We start from the raw sequence: 17569 nt of genomic DNA on the forward strand, positions 1-17569 counted from the left end.
TTTTAAATTAGAGTAAATTTCAATTTTTTTTAAAAAAAAACCATACTATTTTAAATGAATAGGAGAATAAAAATGTTACAGAAAAAGTAAGACTCCGACTAAAATGAGGTATGGCCTAGAAAATGCAAAGTTGTCGGCTAACATTGAGTTGTTACTGTGCTAAGTTAGTAACATGTGCGACGTCAAGTTAAATGCAATCGTTCCATGTTCATGTGGTCTAGCGAACTCGATACAAATCATGATCACTGCCCAGAAAGGGACTGGACGATTGATCTACAGAAAAGAGCCTCGGCTAGCACTTCGTGCATGCGGACGATAGTAAAAAGAACTGCCCCCACCATTTCCAGAATCTAATGCTAGGGTTTGAACTTTGAAGCTCTGACATGACTTGTCACTGAGATCTTTAACCGTTCGAGATTAGTAGTATATAGGTTGGTTCATGCATGAATCCAAAACCTTAGATTCATTGATTGTTTAAATCCTGGGACACAATTAACTAGAATGGTCAGTCTACTAAAGATGTTTTGGACATTATATATGACTTGCTTTTTTTTGGACAATTGATGATGATTTGAGTGGGACAAAGATGTTCTATGAAGTTGGACCTTTATTGTACAAAATTTAACGGGTGAGATTAAATTGATAAATGGGAGCCACTATTGATGATGCAATCTCACCCGTTAAATTCTGTACAAGAAAGGTCCGGCCCTTGGGTACTGGAGTCGCCAAAGTTATGAATATTATTATTATTATTATTATTATTATAAAATTAAGCAAATGTATATAATTGTAGAGGGTAATTACATTCACACCATTGGGCCTAGTTACACTCTGTGATCGAAATAGGGCAAATGCTATAACAATTTTAACCAAGTACATTAATGTAATTGCAAATGGGCTTGGCCCAACTGACGGAGGCAAAACAGTTCATCAGACCCAAGCTGACAAATACATGTTGTTAATGCTTTTTGGGTATGGGTATCTTATATTAAATGCATAATGTTTGTGAATTCCTAGATTCAAGTTTAAGCCAAACTTTTCTAAACAAATATATAGTTACAATCTGAAATTTTTTTTTTTTTTTTTTTCTCCACATATTTTTACCACATATGCATAGAGTGAGTACGGCGAAATGCAAATATTGAGATTGATTTGCAGCAAGATTAGAAAGGATAGAATTATAAATGATTACATTCACGAGAGGAACACAAATAGGAGATAAAATGATTAAAAAAAAAAAAAAAAAATCGGTTAAAATGGTTTAGACATTGACAAAAAAAACCTTTAAATGACCCAGTTAAAAAAAGCGACAAAGTTTACATTAAGGATAATACTAAGAAAAGAAGAAAATCAAAGGTAGTATGGGTAAACGCTCCCAAATTGTTCATTTGATCGCACGGTAACGAGGGGGGGACCCACAAGCAAATGTTACCGTCAGAGTTGAAACACCAAGGTTTAGAATGGTGAGTTCCAAATAGTCTTCACTTGAAGAAGGGTCACCAAAAGCGAATTTAGGTCATTGCAGCTGAAATTGTTGTACGTTAAAACCTTGCTAGTTCAGACACTCAACAGTTGTAGAACACTCGAGTTCCTAACCCAAGGGTACAAAGCCCCAAGCTATCCCATCAAGAGTGTCGCCCCTTCCCTTCATTAAATGCGGCAGCCCCGACATCCCAGTAGGGATCAACTTTTGCCCCCTCACGCGACCCAATGCTAATTTGCAAACCAAGGATTGATCTCAGTCGTTTATGAGAATCTAATCCAACGACGAACGTGATTCAGCCTTAACTATAAATAGAACTCATTTACGCCTTGGCAAAGGTCTGCAACACCTGACATTTCATATTGTCTCTAGTGGGATCCAACATTCCACACTTAGTATTGGTGAAACATACTCCTGTAGTGTAGCTGAAGGTGTATACCTTGGTTCTCTCCAATTATCTTTAGAGTTTTAATGTTCTAGTGTAGCTTAAATTCCCTTGCATTTGTTGTTTTCAGTTCATTAATGTTGTAATTGTTTGTTTTAGTTGTAACTTTACAGGTTGAAAACAGAGTGTAACTAGGACCAAAGCATTGTCACGATCAAGAATTTGTAAGTGATCTTCATCCGCTGTCGAGTTTGTAAATGATCTTCATCCACTGTCCTAGTTAATGACGAGATTGTTACTTTTTGCTAGAACTGTTGGGAGGTCTCTCTCTCAAACTAGAAACCACAAAAATATAACTCCTCGCAAGCCAACAAAGCCCTCTGAGAAGAGCCGAAGGGGCAAGAACTTGTGAGAGGAAGGTTATTTATGCTCTCCATGGGCACCTAAATTAGCCAAGGCAAAGACTACAGGCCCACGCGATCATAGCAATAAGAATATTTGCTTATCCTTGGTCCAAGCCAGCTTCGTCACAAATTTGGACCTTAACGGTCTTGACACGCTCTTGAGCAAGAAAATCTCATTTACATTCCGTAAGCACGATTTGAACCAACCGATGGGTAAAATTAGTAAAGAAATATTTGATAGCATATGATTTGACTGAGGCTATGAGCTTATATAGAACATAAGGAAAATATGTTATTATACTTTTATACTATGTTCTGAAAATTACATAAATTAAGTAGAAAAAATTTGAAACACAAATTCATTGAATTTCACGAATATACATACTTTCGCACCCAATACTTTTTGAAGAATATTTATGAAATTATTAAGAATGAAGATATTATAGAAAAAAATTGTTAAGAGGGGTAAGTCAACGCCTTTAAAGGGGAGGTCAGTTTAATTTTTTTTTTTTTTAAAAATAGTCCAGTGGTATTAGGGCAAACATTAGGGAGATCAGTGCTAATTAAGCACTATACACTTCGAAGGCGCGTGAGTGAGTGGAGACCGTTAACCCTCTATGAAACTGTATTCTCCCTCACAAGGCACAAAATGGGAAGAGAGTAGAGAGAGAAGCAATCGTCCCGACAGAAGCTCAGAATCAGGTGCCAAAAAAAAGGAAAAAAACCCTAACCCTAACTCTAACTCTAACTCAAACTCTTCGTTAAAAAACCGATGCGTGTTGTGCTCTCTCAAGAATCTCCATTTCATCATCTATAAAAGAGTATGCTACTTTATGATCGAATCATGGTCCAATCGGATCGCTTCTAGGGTTACGATTGAAGACTACTACTATTATGCAAATCATCAAGCACAACGATGATTTTGTTCCTAGAGTTTCGTTCGAGAGGCATCGATCGTCCTATGTATGTCCTCTCTCTCCGTTATTGCTCATCGATGGTCTCTCTCGGAAGAGTCTCTCCTACAACAAGCTCCCTCAGAAACCCCTCAAGCTCACCGTTCTCAAATTGGATGACTCTTCCTTCGGTAATTCTCTATCTCTCTCTTTAGAAGTTTCTCTATCTATAATTTTTTTTTTATTTTATAAAATTTCACTAATTTGAATTTCGATTTGAATATGTTGATATGTTTATTTGTACAGATATTGAAGTTGCGAAGACAGCTACAATTGCAGAGCTGAAGCTGGCCGTGGAGGCTGTCTTCAATCATATGCCGAAGAAGGGACCTGGCAAGATTTCATGGTATGGAATTATTCTTCTTTTTTAAAAAAATTTTATTTTTGGTATAAAAATAGCAATAAAATTAAGGCTTACATAAAATTAGCTGAAATGTGAAGATTATACCAAGGACAAACAAAATACTAGTAAATGACCATGAAATTTCTAATCTCATCCAACAGCATTGGTTGTAATAGTGGCTTTAAATTTGTAATGCTGCCCTCTACACAATGACTCTGTTATTTAAAATGCTACGTAAACCAAAATGGAACCATGCAATTTTCATCGGGATCTGATATGACATTTAGTACTTCTCTGCGTTATTTTATTTTTCTATTTCCAATGGTATGGCTACACAAGGAGATAATGGCCCCTTACCCATAAGCTCCCACGCTGTTCCATGTCCTTATATTGGGACTTAAACCGTGCACCTTTCCTTAAAGAGGAGCAATGGAGCAGAAGATAGGACTTCAGCTAGACAGCTGGTGGTTTTTTTATTCAATTTGTCAAATTTTATCATCATTATTTGCTGGTTAAGTTGATAATAGGTATCTGTAGAGTGTCTTATTTAAGTTGGTTCTTTCCTAATACAATTAATATGGTGATGTTGTATTTAAGTTCATAACTGGACACTTGTATATATATATATATATATTAAGTTTTTTTTTTTTCAAGAAAATTGATATAATGTTCCAATTGTTTATCGAATGCTCACTTGTATTCTTTATCTTGACTTGGTTTTTAAATCAAATTTATACACGGAGGCCGCACGTGTGGGGGCATTTCTGCTTATGTTATGATGGTCAGAAGCTACTTACTGACAGGGACTGTATTATAATTTATGGGATCAAGGATGGTGATCAGGTCAGCGTTGTGTTTCTATAAATTATTTTTTTGTTACCAAATAATATAAATATACACATCAATTCCATATCGAAGAGATATTCCAACTATTATTATCTGCTCAGTTGTACATAGTTTACAAATTCCTTTCTACATGTGTATGCATATTGCACGTTCTTATATATTTATATATTACATCTCTGCCAATTGGTTCTGTTGGAACTCGCAATGCTTCATGCATCTCATATTTCCATTCCTGAATGCATACTTAGTACTTTATTTTCAACTCATGTGTTTCAAATTTATACTTGATTTGAGACTTGATTAAGAATTGGTTTGGTTTTTAACTGTTTTTGAACTGGTCTTGTCATGAATATGTTGGCTTCTTAATTATTTTGTAGGAAATCAGAAGCTTCTTGCCCGTGTTTAACATGGGTTCTCCTGATTTAGATTTTTTATAAATACTTTTAAGTTTTTTTAAGATTAATTATATCAAAGAAACATAAGAAGGAAATATTTGTTCATGCCCAAATTTTCTCACCCTTATATCACTTAAAACAAACCACTCTATTCATTAAAAGAAATAGCACATCATATGCAGCAGAATGTTCTTCAGTGCATCACTAAATTTTATCATTTCCTTTATCGTCTCACTGAAGGTTATTGTCTACAGAAAGAACTTGCTTATGGAATTTGTTTGTTCATTGAATTGAGCTGATATGGATGTCTACAGCTATCCACACAAGATATAAAATATAATCCCTACCAAAAAAAATTAGAGAAGTGAAACTGCAAAGCCTTGGGGGCTAAAGGAGAAAGGAAAAGGACCTTCTTTAGTGACCTTACACTGAAACAGAAACACAAATATAACATCCAATCTAACAAATTAGTAAAATATTACATTAATATAACAGATGATAGACGAGTATAACTAGGACTGCAAGGTTCAGTAGGATAGAAATAATAATTGAAAATTAGAAATCTGTTTATATCAACTTGTTTCCTATTCACTGGGAAAAAACTTACATGTTTTAGTAAGAATTTCCATGTGCAATGCATGAATACAATCACTTGCCTCATATAATAGTAGTATTTGTGAATTATAAAGAAAAGTTTTTCATACAAAATATGGCAAATGGTGTGTAGTGTTAAATTTGTCATGTGGTTTGTCATCAATTTTTGCTTTTGTCATTGCTCTCCTTATGTACTTTACATGGACTAAAGTACATGTTTTTGGTATGGGTACATGTCTAAGCTTTGGATATTTTAAATCCTCGATTCTTGATATGAGGACAGGGCAACATTGATAACTTTTATTATTATTCTTTTATTTTTTGGTGTAAAGTATTCAATAATTGGTTTCGCTCATTTTCAATATAACACAAGTAGCACAATAAGAAATAATGGTAAACTTTTATTTACAATTACATAATAAACTTGAATTACCTGATATGTTTTTTAGGTGATAACAGGCATGGGAGCTTCACTCATTTAAAATTCTATGTAACAGAGCTCCATAGGAGCTATTGATGGGTATCTGGTAAAAAGTGCAATGTACATATGCATAAGAGGTGATATTCTTCCCGTGATAATCTCATTATGAGATGCAGGCTGTGGTTTTGGTGAGGAGCTAAAAATGGATGGAGATAGAATATGTGTGTAGCACAATTTGGTAGCCTGACCCTTGATTAAGGCATGGATAGAATTGCTTTCTGTAAGAGGTTTGACCCTTCATGCCTCAGGTATACTAATCAATGGGTCCCTGGAATTCGCCAAAGGTCATCATCCCTTGTAGGATGGCCCTTCTTAAGATGTTTGGACCCTTTACGCCTCAGGAAGACCAATGGCTTGGGTTTTTACTGGGTCTTCAGCAGACAGATGCTGTTTGCTAACAAATTCTAATTCTGTCAATACATTGGATGAAATTTTCTTTCTTCTGAGAAAGAATTACATTTTCCTTTTTTTCAGTGTACATGTATTTGCACCCAAATGTGGGAAGCTCCATGTTGCCATATTGATCGATGAACAGAGACTAATTTCCAATTATAGAAACAGTGGTGATATTTAGGCCGATGAGTTTGGCAGAATTCTTTAACCGATTGCCCTTGATTGGTCATTTATACAAGAGATAAGCAAGTGGGGGTCCCACTTCCTTATATATTGCATACATTGACCAATTAAAAACATTCGGTCAAAGAATTCTGCCAAACTCTTCGACTTTAAATCATTTCCCTTATAGAAAAGTTATTTAACATTGTTCTTTAAAAAGATGATCATATGGCTCAAGAAGTTGTGAGACAATATGTTAAAGTTAAGCCAAAGCAACAAGTGTGATATCAAACTGGGTTTAGACCAGTTGATAAAATAAGAACTCATGCGAGATTGGTCTTTAGGGGGCTATCGGTTTAAAGACAAATACTAGTGAAGCATTACAGAAAATCGGTCAAATAGATCAGACCGATTTAGGTACATGGAGTGCCAGTAAAGTGGTCCAGGAATTTCCAATCATAACACCCGGTGTCACAATTCCATCGATAGAAGCATGATATATATGAGACCAATTAGGCATTCTAGGAATTTTTTGAACCTAAACACTTGAGAAATGTTCGGAAAAATATGAAAGACTGAGGTATTCCATGTAGCTTTGGTCAGACAGCGCTAAACACCAAAAGATTAACATCAGTCTGTTCACAAGAATATAGACCAATGACAAGTACACAAACTTTTTAAATATGTGAAAATGTGCTGAAACGGACCACATAACTTCATTGGTACCCCAAGCTTGAACCAGATCAGTTACTTAAGATTGAAGGCTATGAGGTGAATATTATACGCCAATTGATAGACAGTAGCCAAAACAATGGTCTTACAACATTTACTAATTTCTTGAGCAAGCAGACTAGAAGACTAGATAAGACCGAGAAAAACAAATGTGACTAGAAAAACCAATTTGCTGGACATATGTAACTAAGATCGGTCAATTGGAATTACCTCTAATGACTTGTAGATGGTTATTGTGGTTGCTAACATTGAGTAAGCAATTATAGTGTGCAAAGTGGGGGTAAAATCAACCAAAGCAGTGTTGGTGGTCAGTTAAGCAATTGCCCCACTTCATCCACAACCCACTTCTCTAGAATAGTGGATCAAAGACACTGGACATGTGCTCAATCAGGTAATCACTAAGAACATGATCCTATGTTCCAACAGATAAGGAAGAGTAGCCTGAAGTCATGGTATACATGCCAAAAGAGGACCCGTCCACCTCAATAGAGATAATTGCTCTCAACTGCACGTAACTGCACCAATGAAAGCTACAGATAGGGGAAGTATTTAGGGTTCCCGACATTAACTCACAACTATGTCTTTATCTTGTCTTCCATAGCTTATAGATTTTATGTCTCTTTTAACCTTCATAGGCTAGTCTTAGTCTTATAGCCTTAGCAGTAGCTTATAGCCTCATTCTGTAGCTTTAGCTATAACATTCTAGTTGTAATCCAATACCATCCCACTTAACCTTTGTTATGTCTTTAGTTTGTAGTCATTAGCATTATTAATGGAATCCGTTCGTTAATTCATATGCCACTCCAAATGTCAACACATTCTCATAAATAACATCCATGCATGCATAGGCAACTGTCCAAAAATCAAATCATCACAATTATTCGATAAAAAACATGTGGGTGGCTCTGATACCAGTTGAAGAAAAACAAAAACGGTTTTAAAAAATTTCAAGATCTTTACCACGTGACTTTTCATCAAATCAAAGCCACTAAGATTGAACTAGTACCTTTGGAAGATTAGTTAATCGCTTTCCTTGAACACTAGTGAAGCTTCACCACTATGTCCTTTTAACAGATGACCTCGGCTTGTGGGAGTCTCTTAGACTCGCTCTCTGTCTTTCTCTGTTAAGAATATATCACATATGTTATTCTTAACAAAGACCTGAGAAATCAATATATATATACACCATCTTATCAGAAGGGCTAGAGATAAGGATCAAAGGGTTTTCTAATCCTAAATCTGATTGGAAAGTGATTGAGTTATCTCATAATTCAATCCTATCCAGTTAATTACAATAATTACCAATATTTTATTGTCATTGCACTCTAGGATTTGGAAATTACAACAAGAACTTGATATAAGTAAGCCTTAAGTGGGACAATATTTGATTTTCCTAGGGCTACTTGTGGATATTTGATAGTGGAGGGGCTTATACCCTAGGTGGGATAGTATTAAGTTGTCCTCTATGGCTGCTCTTGGATATTTGGTAGCGGAGGGGCATATACACAATTACTTAATACTACGGAGCCTTGGTGTAATTTTTAAATTCTATAGAGCAATTAGAATAAAGTAGTAATAATTATTGTAAGTAATTGGATATGATAAGAGTTATGAGATAACTTAATCACTATCCAATTAAAGCTAGGATAAGGAAAGCCTTTAATCCCCTATCTGATAAGATGGGGATATATATCTATCTCGTAGGTCTCTGTTGAGGTTAACATACATAAAATATTGTTAATATAGAAATATAAAGAGTGAGTATGAGATACAGAGATGGCTCCCACAAGCCTAAATATCTGTTAAAAGGACATGGGGTGAAGAATCTCTAGTAATCAAGGCTGAGATTAATCCTTGTTTTGTATATCAAACGAACATAAAATCTTTGAAGGTATGAAATTAAATCCTTTGAATGTTGATTTGACGAAAATCACGTGATAAAGATTCTGAAAAATTTTCAAAATCGTTTTCACTTTCCTACATGGTACCTCTCTCTTATTTTGTGTTCTATTTTTTCATATATTTGATAATAGAATAATAACCTAATGCTTTGTTCAGTAGGAAAGAAAAAAATTGGATGGAAGGGAGAGAATAAGGGATGGATGAGACATCCCTAGGGAAGAGATTGTCTTCTTTCTTTTTGTTCGGTTGGATAAAAGAGAAGAGAATGAGTTCATTCGTTAGGAGAGAAGGATTAATAAAATTTTAATTTGTTTTTACCATTATGTCCAGTAATTCATAGAGGATAGTACTGTAATTTAAAACTTGTGTAATTTAGGATAGTATTTAATTTAAAACTTCTACAATAATCCACTTTCTTCCCCCCTCTCTTCCACCCATTATTGGACGGATGAAAATTTGTAAAGAAGAAAGGATGGCACATCCCTCCTATTTTCCTTTCTTTCCTTGTATCATCCTTATCGAATAAAGAAAGTTTGTTCTTTCCTTCCTATTTTCTTTCCACACTTTCTTCCTTTCTTCCTACTAAACAAAGCATAAGAGAGATAATCGCCTTTTAAATAAATCGGCTAGAGATGAGGATCCAAAGAGTTTCCTTATCTTAGCTCCAATTGGATATTGATTGTGTTATCTCATAGAGGAGTGCTAGGGACAGTAGCGCCCGCGACTTTCCCTCCATAGTCGTGCACTATGATTGGATAACCAATAACAAACTTGACAAGTTTCCTTTTTCATTTTTTGATTTTTTATCACAATTTTCTTATACCCTCACTTTTTAAAAATATTACAAGTACTACCATTATAAAAGTGAGAGTATTACTCTTACTTTTATAATGATAATACTTGTAATATCTTGAAAAAGTGAGTGTATAAACAATAAGATCATCATTACTATCACTCTTAAATATACCATTACTTTTGTATAATATTACAAGTACCACCATTATAAAAGTGAGTTAAAAAGGGAGTGTATAAGAAATATTTGATAAGAAGTCAAAAAAAACAGAAAAAGGAACCTGTCAAGTTTGTGATTGGTTAGCCAATCACAGTGCACGACTGTGGAGGGACAGTCGCACGCACTCCTCTATCTCATAATTCTATCATATCCAATTAATTACAATAATTATTGCAATTGCACTTTAGGATTTGGAAATTACAACAAGAATGTGTCCTACTAAATAATTGCATAAATTCCCCTACATATCACATAATAGAGGGCCCCTCTTTTCTCAATGCTCATGGAAAGAGGCACCTGATAGAGCTAGTCCCCGCTGGAAATAGGAGAGTGTGCATTCATGAGGGCCAGGACAATGAGGACACTGGGTCTCAAGTGAGGGTGATTGTGACATTCCACATCACATGGGGGGAGAAGTTGTTGGCACTTATAAAGGGGAATGCCTCCTATCTGTATGGACACGTTTTGAAAATTGTGAGCACTTGTGTAGCGCAAAGCGGAGAGTATCTACACAGCGTGGACCGGATCCTAAGAGATAGTATCGGTCTATCAGAGTCAATCATCAACCAGAAATAAGAGAACGTGCACAAGCCCATGAGGGTCAAGCCAGCAAGGATGTTGGGTCCAACAGGAGAAAGAAGTTGCTGGCACTTCTAGGGGGGGTATTCACATCGCTTGGGGGGAGAAGTTGCCCCCACTTATAAGGGTCATACCTGTGTAGGCGCATTTTGAAAAACTGTGGGCATCGAGAGAGTTTAAATCGGACAATATACACACAACATGGGAAATGGGAGGAGCATGCACAGACCCATTCTTACCACAATGATCCACCCATCACCTATGATTCTCCATCATCACGTGCACAAGCCCATTCTTACTGCAATGATCCACCTATCACCTACGGTTCTCCATCACTACTCCACAATTGAGCACTGGGAGAAATATTAAGTCCTTGGTACCTCCTTAGAATTGCTTGATCTGCACCTCCGCATTATTACAAACCTTCCCTAGCCATGGTCGACCAAAAGAATTATGGCTTGGCACACACCCCAAGTTCATGTCATGTTTTGCCAGACCTGCGAGAGTCGAAAGAAGTTCGAACTACATAAATTTGAATAGTTTGATGTTTAAGGTGTTGGATTGTATATGTCTCAGGAATGTAGGATTGTAATGTTATGCTCTAATGTGGGAGTACGTACAGGTCCAAAACTAGACCTAAAGGGGCTGAATAGCTGTTAAAATACAGTTAATCGATTTTAAATTTTCAACTTCACAATTAATAGAAATTTAAATCATATATCAGTAGGCATGTAAAATAAGTAGAGTGCAAAAATATAAAGCATAAAATCATCCATACACTAGAACACCAATTTTTATGTGGAAAATATCAACGGAAAAAAAACCAGGGACCTAGTTGAGGCAGATTAAATGCACTATCATAGAAAGGTTTACAACTAGGTTAACCAAACTCTAACCCAAGAACCCCCTATTTACTTTTGACCTAGACTCATGTCAGATCATGTAATTCGATCTCTACTATTGCTGATAAATGAAGCCCTTACACCATTTTTTTTTTATTATTATTATTTTTTATGTGAAAAGCCCCAGCATGAAAAAGTCATAGAATCTAGTCCAGGAAGATCAAATCCACAATCAGAAGGTTTACAACTACGTTAACCAAACTCTAACCCAATAATCCCCTAGTTACCTTTGACCCAGTCAACGAATCTGCTCCTCATAAGATCCACTCTTCAACCCGTTTTGATCTCCAAAACATTGATTGTTGGTTAGTTGTGTGGCACTTGATGTTGTGTTAAAATCCTAAAGTCATATGAATTGTATGTTTCAACACTCATGAACACTCACCAGCTTTATGAACCATGAATGATAAAAATAAAAAAAGTCTAGCAATTGGATAGCTAGAATGCACTCCAAATTGCCTCAGAAAAATATATGTTGCTCAATATATGCTTAGCTTTGTTTCTCTTAGCGTTGGTTTGTTGAAGACTAGTGGTCTTTATATAGACCCTGGAGGCAAAAGAAGATCGTGTTAAAAGAGTACAAATCAGATTTGGAAACTGCTTTTTTGCAACTTGCGATTAATCAACCAAGAACTTCGATCGATCGAACTCCGAGTTGTAGTTTTAGTAGGATTTGACTTTCCAAAAATGGTTTAATGCATTCTTAAATACAACTTTGAAAACCAAAACATGCAATTTGAAAAATCTAACAGGCTTAATAAAATAGTTGAATGCATATGAACTCTAAGTTGGTGAGTGCCCAATTTTTGAGTTAAATTAACCCTTTCGCCCTCGTTGAAGCTTTGAATTCTCCCATGTGCTCTTGGGCAGAGGTTACCACAAAAAAAAAAAAAAAAAAAAAAAACACCTAGAAATCAAGATTACAGATTCCGTTTTGTATGAAAGCTATCAACCAAGTCTTATTGACATAACAGTATCGTTTTTGCTTAAAAAATAATCTGATAAGTGAATTTCAAAGGACACAAATAATCTTAGTTTGCGTGACCTTGTAGAGGGGATCACCTTCTGGTAGCATACTTGTTGAGCACAGCTTTGATTTATTCTTGCTCTTCTTTTTATTCAGTTTGATGCCATTATTGGACATAAGATGTCACTGCAGTTTGTTCTTGTTATTCCTTGCCTTTCCTTTTATGAATTCATGGATGTTTATTATGTTCATGTTTTTCATTGTTTGTGAAGCCAAAATACGTTTCATAGAGAAGATCTCTGCTTCTTGTTTCTTCTTGTTTGCTAATATTTATTTTTCTTGGCACTTGCAGCTTCAATTTATCCGGCATGTCTCCATTAACTACAATTTTATAAAGAGCCGATCAAGTGATCAGGAGTCTGATTCGGAACAACCCGGGATGTGAGGCTCTCTAGCTTTTCCTTTTCCTTGTTTTCTAGTTTTTGATGCGCAGTCATAGGTTATTGACTACGTTAATAACTGTTGCCCTACAGCCAGTCTATATAACTGATACCCAGGAATGGGGAACGTGTTCAAGTGTTAGACAGAAATGACAATTCACATGTCACCACTACTGGCCTGCCATTTGTTTAATCTCACTCACAATTCACAAAAATTCAAAACCAGGTGGCTACAACTGTCATCTCAGTTAAAAGCAAAAGATAGACAGGCAGGTATACCACTGGGAATAAGTCGTAATTATGATGACCTGGTGTGCTGGACATCGGCTTAAAGAAGTTTCTAAGTGCTTGTTATCCATACTTGTACACATGGCTTCTAAACAGGATTCTCTCGTTTCCAGTTGCTCATTAAGCATCCCATTGCAGAAGAATCCTGTTCTATAGACAATCTGCCAGCTTATTGGCTCAAAATATGTTTAAAGTCCCTTTTTATTTATTTAACAATTTTATTGATAAAAAGAAAATTGACTCCTGACAAAGTAAAGCTCCTGTCAGAAGGTCGGAGAATCTGTAATAGTTGACTGGGGCTCTGTGATCTGCTGAGTTCTTGGAAAATGATTTCGTAGTTTAAGAACTTGGATACTCACCAAGCACTTGTTGAAACTGTAGATGATGATAATGGGACTAACTTCATGGTTTAAATTTCATCATGCAGGCCGGACAGCTGTGAAGAGAGAGAACATAATGGCGAGAAAAAAGATGGCTGTGATGATCAAGAAAACCTAGATCACTTGCAATATGACAATCAGGTTGAGGATGGTGTTAGACCCAATGCATTTAATTGTTCTCTCTTATTGGGAGGGTGGTTCTCATATCACAGTCTGGCAAGCTCGCGAAGGAGATTTGGAGCCCGTTGTTTGCCATCAAGATTCACTGATGGTTTCTTGGGGAGTTTTAAAAAGATTTCCAGGCATTGCTGTAAGAAATTATTATATCGAAGAGAGTCCCGGAAAGAGGTTTAGTGTTTTTACACCTGCATCGCTGGAACTGCCTGAACTAGTTACTGGAATATGAACTTTGGTACGCACTCAAATCTCATTGGAGCTCCAAATTTTTATTGTTCTGATCCTCCAACAAGCTATGAAAGCTGTCCCCTTTGAGACCTTTTTGATTACCTACCGAAATAACTAATAGGAATATTCCTATTGGTTCCATAGGTATTCAATCCATCCTTCATGGCAGCAATGGTATCATTGTTGTTAATGTTGATAGTCCCATTCTCTTAATTACCAAAGAGAAGGGTGAGACTCAACTGCAATTGTGACAAAAGTAGCCCAATATTTGTATTTGTAAATATTTTTCAAGACATTGAGATATCTGAAAATTATAAAGAACATTGTTGGAAGCAATGAGTTATTGCTAAAAGCTTAAATTTTAGTTTCCATTTTGTTACGAGACCACGTCCAGATTAAGGCATTATTCAATCTGGTCTTGGGGGGAGAACTTGTGACAGAAACATTTGAAATTTCACAAAGTGGCTGCTATAAGTCTCGAACTCACATCAGTAATGCCAATACTTACGTACGTTACTGTTGAATCATAAAAGTAAGTAAATAAATAAAGTAGTAAATCCTTATAATATAACCATGGTTTTGAGACTCGGCCAAATCTACGCGGATTGTCCAGAGTCCAAATCTGACACTCACCGATATAATTCATCCCACACAATCACAGTCTAAGCACTTGTATGAGTTTACCAAGTCAATCCCAAACAAATCATAACTCGTCTCAACTCAGTTTATCTGTAGGATATTGAACCGAGTCAAATGCGACTTGATTGACAGGGTATTGAATTGATTCAAAACAACCAGTAATTTCTTATTTATATTTTTTGTTTCCTTGATAAATAGATTGGATTATGAATGACTAAAGAACTCTGTTGTTTACTGCACAACTATGTGTACTGGAGGAATACCGTATATTCTTGTGACATGCTTAGTTTTGATTCTTCTGAAATGGTGCTAACTTTTAGTGTCACGTAATGTTCTTGTTAGCTTTGTTCATGGTATTTTTATTTGTGGGTTTTGCTCAAATTCCTTATATTATATTCTGTCTGTGTCTGTGTCTGTGTGTGTGTGTTTGTTAGTTTGAACTTTAAATTATTTGTTCATTGTCTGTGTTCAAGCTTGAAGGCACTCACTTTGTTTAAATAATCTCAACTTTCAGGTGAGGTTGATGGCCGAAGTCCCCAATAGAACAATAGTGGGTGTATTGAGTATGTGTCTTACCTATCCAAAAAATGTACACACACACACACATATTTGTAACAGACCAGGTCTTCATCCAGTTGGATCCTCATTATCATCAGTACAATTGTATGCCATACAACTCTTTGATGGTAGAGGTGACACAGAGAATTTCGTATATATATATATATATATTTCTTTCATTTGAATGCTTACTTCCTGCCTTGTTGATCATTTGTGCATATGCAGCTGGTATCGTTTTAGTTGCTTGTGTGTTGCATTACCTTAAGAACTGTTACTTGTTAAGCATAAAGTCGCATGAATTTTTAGCAAATTCTGATGGTAAATCCCAAAATTTTCCATTTTCATTCTGAAGTTTGGTCATAATGTGGCCAAGAGGAAATTGGCAAACTTGCCAGTTTTTCACTTCCATTTGCATTCCTTCAGGTATTAACCATTTTGAATAGAGTAGTGATTTACAGACCGAGTTTGGCAATCACCGAATCCCATATTCAGTAACTGCCCAATTCGACTCACAAATCATTATTCTTTTGAATATTGGTACAATATATTGTTATATAAGCTTCATATAGTCCAACCATTTCATTTTTCCATCCATTCCTTGTGAAAAAAGAGTTGTCCGCATTCATTGCAACAATTATAGATAACTTGTCTTATGTGGTTGCCTCTTTCTGCTTATATGACATTTTAGTAATTGGTATTTGGGACTCTTGAACTTAATTCGGATGAGAAAATGGGTTTTTGGATTTTTTTTATTTTATTTCTCTTGACAACCCTGAAAATCAAACTTTCTTCTAAAGTTTGTGTTTCTTAATGTTTTTAAAAAAAAAAAAAAATAAGGATAGCTTAGCTGTGCTTTTATGCCCTAACCAGTTAGGGTCATTGATTGTAGACATCCAAGTTTAGCATTCTAAGGTACCCCATGTTATTGGGAAAATTGTTGTTGAAGATTGTTAGGAAAAATAAAATAAAATCATTGTATTGTATATTAAACTGTTTTATATGAGTCTGATTTTCTTGTTTAGTTTTGACTTATGAGCTTTGTATCTTAAGGTTGTCAAGGCATATGCCCTCAAATCAAGAAAATGAAGAATAATGATATAAAAGAATAGAACTTGTTCCAACTTCCAACTTCCAACTTATGTGTTGTATACGTTATACATACATACATATATATATATATATATAGAGAGAGAGAGAGAGAGATGGCACAAGCCGCACAAACACTGAAATGAAACTGACTGAAGATTGTTTGATACTTTCACGCCACTCCTTGATTCTCTCCATTACATAATTTTGTAGTGTGCTTTATCGTATTGTGCATTTAAGTTTAAAAATTATTTTTCTAACCTTTTGAGATGCAAAATTGCTTATATTAAAATTTTGTATTCAATATTATTTATTTTTCAATAAATAATATAGCTAGTCTATTTAATCTTTATACTAGTTTCTCATGTTTTTGACTTATTCATATTCAAATTCACATTTTTTAGTAGACATAGTATAAAATAGGAAATTCTTGCAAGTAGAATGATCACTCTTTATAATTAAATATATACTAAGATTTGTAAGGGTAAATTCTAACGTAAAAAAAAAAAAAAAAAAAAAAAAAAAAAAAAAAAAAAACAATTGGTTATAGGATCATTAAGCGTCATCCAATTTATTATGAGAGAAGAAAAGTGTGAATGAATACGAAAATTCGTAGTAAGAGAGAGAGGGCATGAATGGACCAAAAAGATTAGAAAAGAGAAAAAGTAGGAATATTAGGACGCTTTTCACAGCAAGTTAAGGTTAAATTTAAAGTTTAAAACCTATCAAGAGAAAAGGCAATGTAAAAAAGAGAAATAGAGAATTATATAGAAAACTTTATGTGGGGCTCATCTCGTAAGGATTTTTTTTAATTGCATAGTTGTCTGTCACGTGTCCATCAATAATTCACCCCTTGACTTTTATCCGTTTGTAAAAAACCACCCTTATGAATCAAAATATTCCCCTAAACTATCCTACGGGGGACTTTAACTGATGTCCATTTAAATGATTTGCTAAGCCATTTTTTTGGACGAAATTGCCTCTTAACCGTAAAGGACTTTTTTATTATTATTATTTACTCTCTCGCCACGTCAACAATTTTTTTATTGTTTTATTCATACAATAGTGTTTCAATATTATAATTGAATTATATATTTTTATGGGGCTTGTTGAATGTAAAGAGTGTTTCAATATTATAATTGAATCATGTATACTATAATACTATACACGTGTGTGAATATTAAATCAAATTTATTTTATTTACTTTTATCCTATCAGTGTGAAACCATATTATAAGTCA

The 17569-nt window shown here is 35.1% G+C and overlaps 1 protein-coding gene across 2 annotated transcripts; it reads left to right on the forward strand.

Annotated features, from left to right (window-relative positions):
• Nucleotides 1-2868: 2868 nt before the first annotated feature.
• LOC132304485 (uncharacterized) lies at nucleotides 2869-15434 on the forward strand. Of its 2 annotated transcripts, XR_009481599.1 has the most exons (6): nucleotides 2870-3356; nucleotides 3472-3571; nucleotides 4312-4411; nucleotides 12886-12974; nucleotides 13689-14053; nucleotides 15200-15434. XR_009481599.1 is itself a non-coding variant. In XM_059802178.1 (5 exons), the coding sequence occupies exons 1-5, from the start codon at nucleotides 3167-3169 to the stop codon at nucleotides 13993-13995; spliced, it is 786 nt and encodes a 261-aa protein (XP_059658161.1). In that variant the 5' UTR covers nucleotides 2869-3166; the 3' UTR covers nucleotides 13996-14425. The 2 variants fall into 2 exon arrangements, 1 of the variants encoding a protein (XP_059658161.1); XM_059802178.1 differs by lacking the exon at nucleotides 15200-15434 and having other exon boundaries at nucleotides 2869-3356; nucleotides 13689-14425.
• The last annotated feature ends 2135 nt before the right edge of the window (nucleotides 15435-17569 follow it).

Source organism: Cornus florida, unplaced genomic scaffold, assembly GCF_030987335.1.
Source record: "Cornus florida cultivar Cherokee Brave unplaced genomic scaffold, ASM3098733v1 CherokeeBrave_3.0.0_Hap2_Chr04, whole genome shotgun sequence".
NCBI lineage: Eukaryota > Viridiplantae > Streptophyta > Magnoliopsida > Cornales > Cornaceae > Cornus > Cornus florida.

Excerpts from the sequence above, each read along its gene's own strand:
- LOC132304485 (XM_059802178.1), top strand. The coding sequence starts at position 3,167 with ATGCAAATCATCAAGCACAACGATGATTTTGTTCCTAGAGTTTCGTTC. Across the intron at positions 3,572-4,311 it reads GGACCTGGCAAGATTTCATG|GCCGCACGTGTGGGGGCATT; the intron begins GTATGGAATTAT and ends TTATACACGGAG. Across the intron at positions 12,975-13,688 it reads GATTCGGAACAACCCGGGAT|GCCGGACAGCTGTGAAGAGA; the intron begins GTGAGGCTCTCT and ends TTCATCATGCAG.